Source organism: Corapipo altera, unplaced genomic scaffold (assembly GCF_003945725.1).
Source record: "Corapipo altera isolate COAL_440 unplaced genomic scaffold, ASM394572v1 60205, whole genome shotgun sequence".
NCBI lineage: Eukaryota > Metazoa > Chordata > Aves > Passeriformes > Pipridae > Corapipo > Corapipo altera.
Window position 1 is genome coordinate 1 of NW_020890420.1, and position 1686 is coordinate 1686.

At 71.5% G+C, this 1686-nt stretch overlaps 1 protein-coding gene across 1 annotated transcript; it reads left to right on the forward strand.

Moving 5' to 3' along the window:
- Window positions 1-628: 628 nt before the first annotated feature.
- Window positions 629-1680, forward strand: HNRNPUL2 (heterogeneous nuclear ribonucleoprotein U like 2; the record flags this gene model as incomplete). The annotated part of the gene is made up of 1 exon (XM_027633542.1): window positions 629-1680. A coding segment is annotated over exon 1 (655 nt), but the record flags the coding sequence as incomplete, so codon positions are not given.
- Window positions 1681-1686: the final 6 nt, after the last annotated feature.

Consider the following 1686-nt stretch of genomic DNA (forward strand, 5'->3'; position numbering starts at 1 on the left):
ATTGTTGACATTTAAAGGAAACTGTGAGGAGAGCGTGGTAAAATTTTATTAAGTAAATCTGTGAGGGGAGTGAGGAGCCGCGGGGGGGCGCGCGCGTTTCCTCAGGGAAATACGTCGCTGTCGCCCTTTCAGCGCCTCTTCCGCGGCCGCTCCCGATTGAAAACTAAACACATTTGATATATTTGATATATTTTATATATTTTTTAACGTTTTCCTGTCACTTTCTCCCAGCCACCCTCCTTCTCCCTCCCTCCCCCCCCCCTTTCGGGGTACCGAAACAAAATGGCGGCGGGCGGGAAACCGACCGAGGGGAGCTCTGCGCGCCCTGCCGCGACCAATCAGCCCGCGGCTTCCCCACGTCGCCGGGCAGAACCAGATTTTCTGACCAATCAGAAAATCCGATTTTCAAAGCGGGGGGGCGAGGCGGACACTGGCGGCGACCGTTGCGCACGTAGGTGGGGCTGAGGGGGGGGGAAGCGGGAAGAAGGGGGGGGAGAAATGGGAACTGCGCAGGCGCAGGAGGGGTTTTCGCGGGGTTTCGGCGGCGCGCGCAGGCTCGCGGCGGCTGTGCGCGTGCGCAGCGTCGGCGCGGCGCGCGCGCGGAGCGGGCGGGAAGGAGGAGGGAGGAGGAGGAAGGAGGAGGAAGGGGGGGGCGGCGCAGGCGCAGCTGAGGCGGCGGCGGCGGCGGCGGCGGGACGGGCCCGGCGATCGCTCCGCGCTCCGTCCGCGCCCCCCTCGGGGCCTCTTCCCCTCCCCTCCCCTCCTTCACTCCCCTCACAAACAACCGAGCGCCTCGTCCTCCCCCCCTCGAAGCTCCCCGCGGGCTCCGCCTCTTCCTTCCCTCCCTCCCTCTCCCCGTCCCCGCCCCGCGCGGCCTCCCCTGAAGGCCCGGCCCGGCCTCGCGCTCCGGCCTCCGCGCCGCCGCTTCAGCGCGCCCGCGGCTTCCGCTTCCCCCCCTCCCTCCTCCCTCACCCCCTCCCTCCCCTTTTCCCCCCCCTTTCCCTTCCCCTCACGCCGGACCCGCCATGGACGTGAAGCGGCTGAAGGTGACCGAGCTGCGGGCCGAGCTGGGCCGGCGCGGGCTGGACGCCCGCGGGCTGAAGGTGGAGCTGGCGCAGCGGCTGCAGGAGGCCCTGGACGCCGAGATGTTGGCGGCGGGGCCTGAGGAAGGCGGCGGCGGAGGAGGAGGAGGAGGAGGGGGAGGCCCGGCCGCCGCGCCCGGGGCCTGCGGAGGAGGAGGAGGAGCAGGAGAAGCGGGGCCGGCGGGAGGCCCGGCCGGGCGGCACCACCACGGAGGGGAGGAGGAGGAGGAAGAGGAGGAAGAGGAGGAGGAGGAGGAAGAAGAGGAGGAGGAGGACGAGGAAGCGCTGCTGGCCGACGAGGACGAGGCGGCCGCCGCGGCCCCCGAGGCGACCCCGGCCCAGTCCGGCCCCCCCGGGGAGGAGGAGGAGGAGGAGGAGGAGGAAGAGGAGGCGGCCCCGGCCGAGCCCGCGGGCCCGGAGCCGCCGCAGCTGCAGCCGCCGCAGGAGGAACCGGCGGCCGAGGCCGAACCCGGAGCGACCGAGGGAGGAGGAGGAGAAGGAGGCGGCGGCGTGAACGGGGCCGAGCGGCCGCCGGAAGAGGCGCCCAGCGGGGACGAGGCGGCCGCGGCCGAGGCCAAGGAGGAGGGAGCGCAGGCGGGTGAGC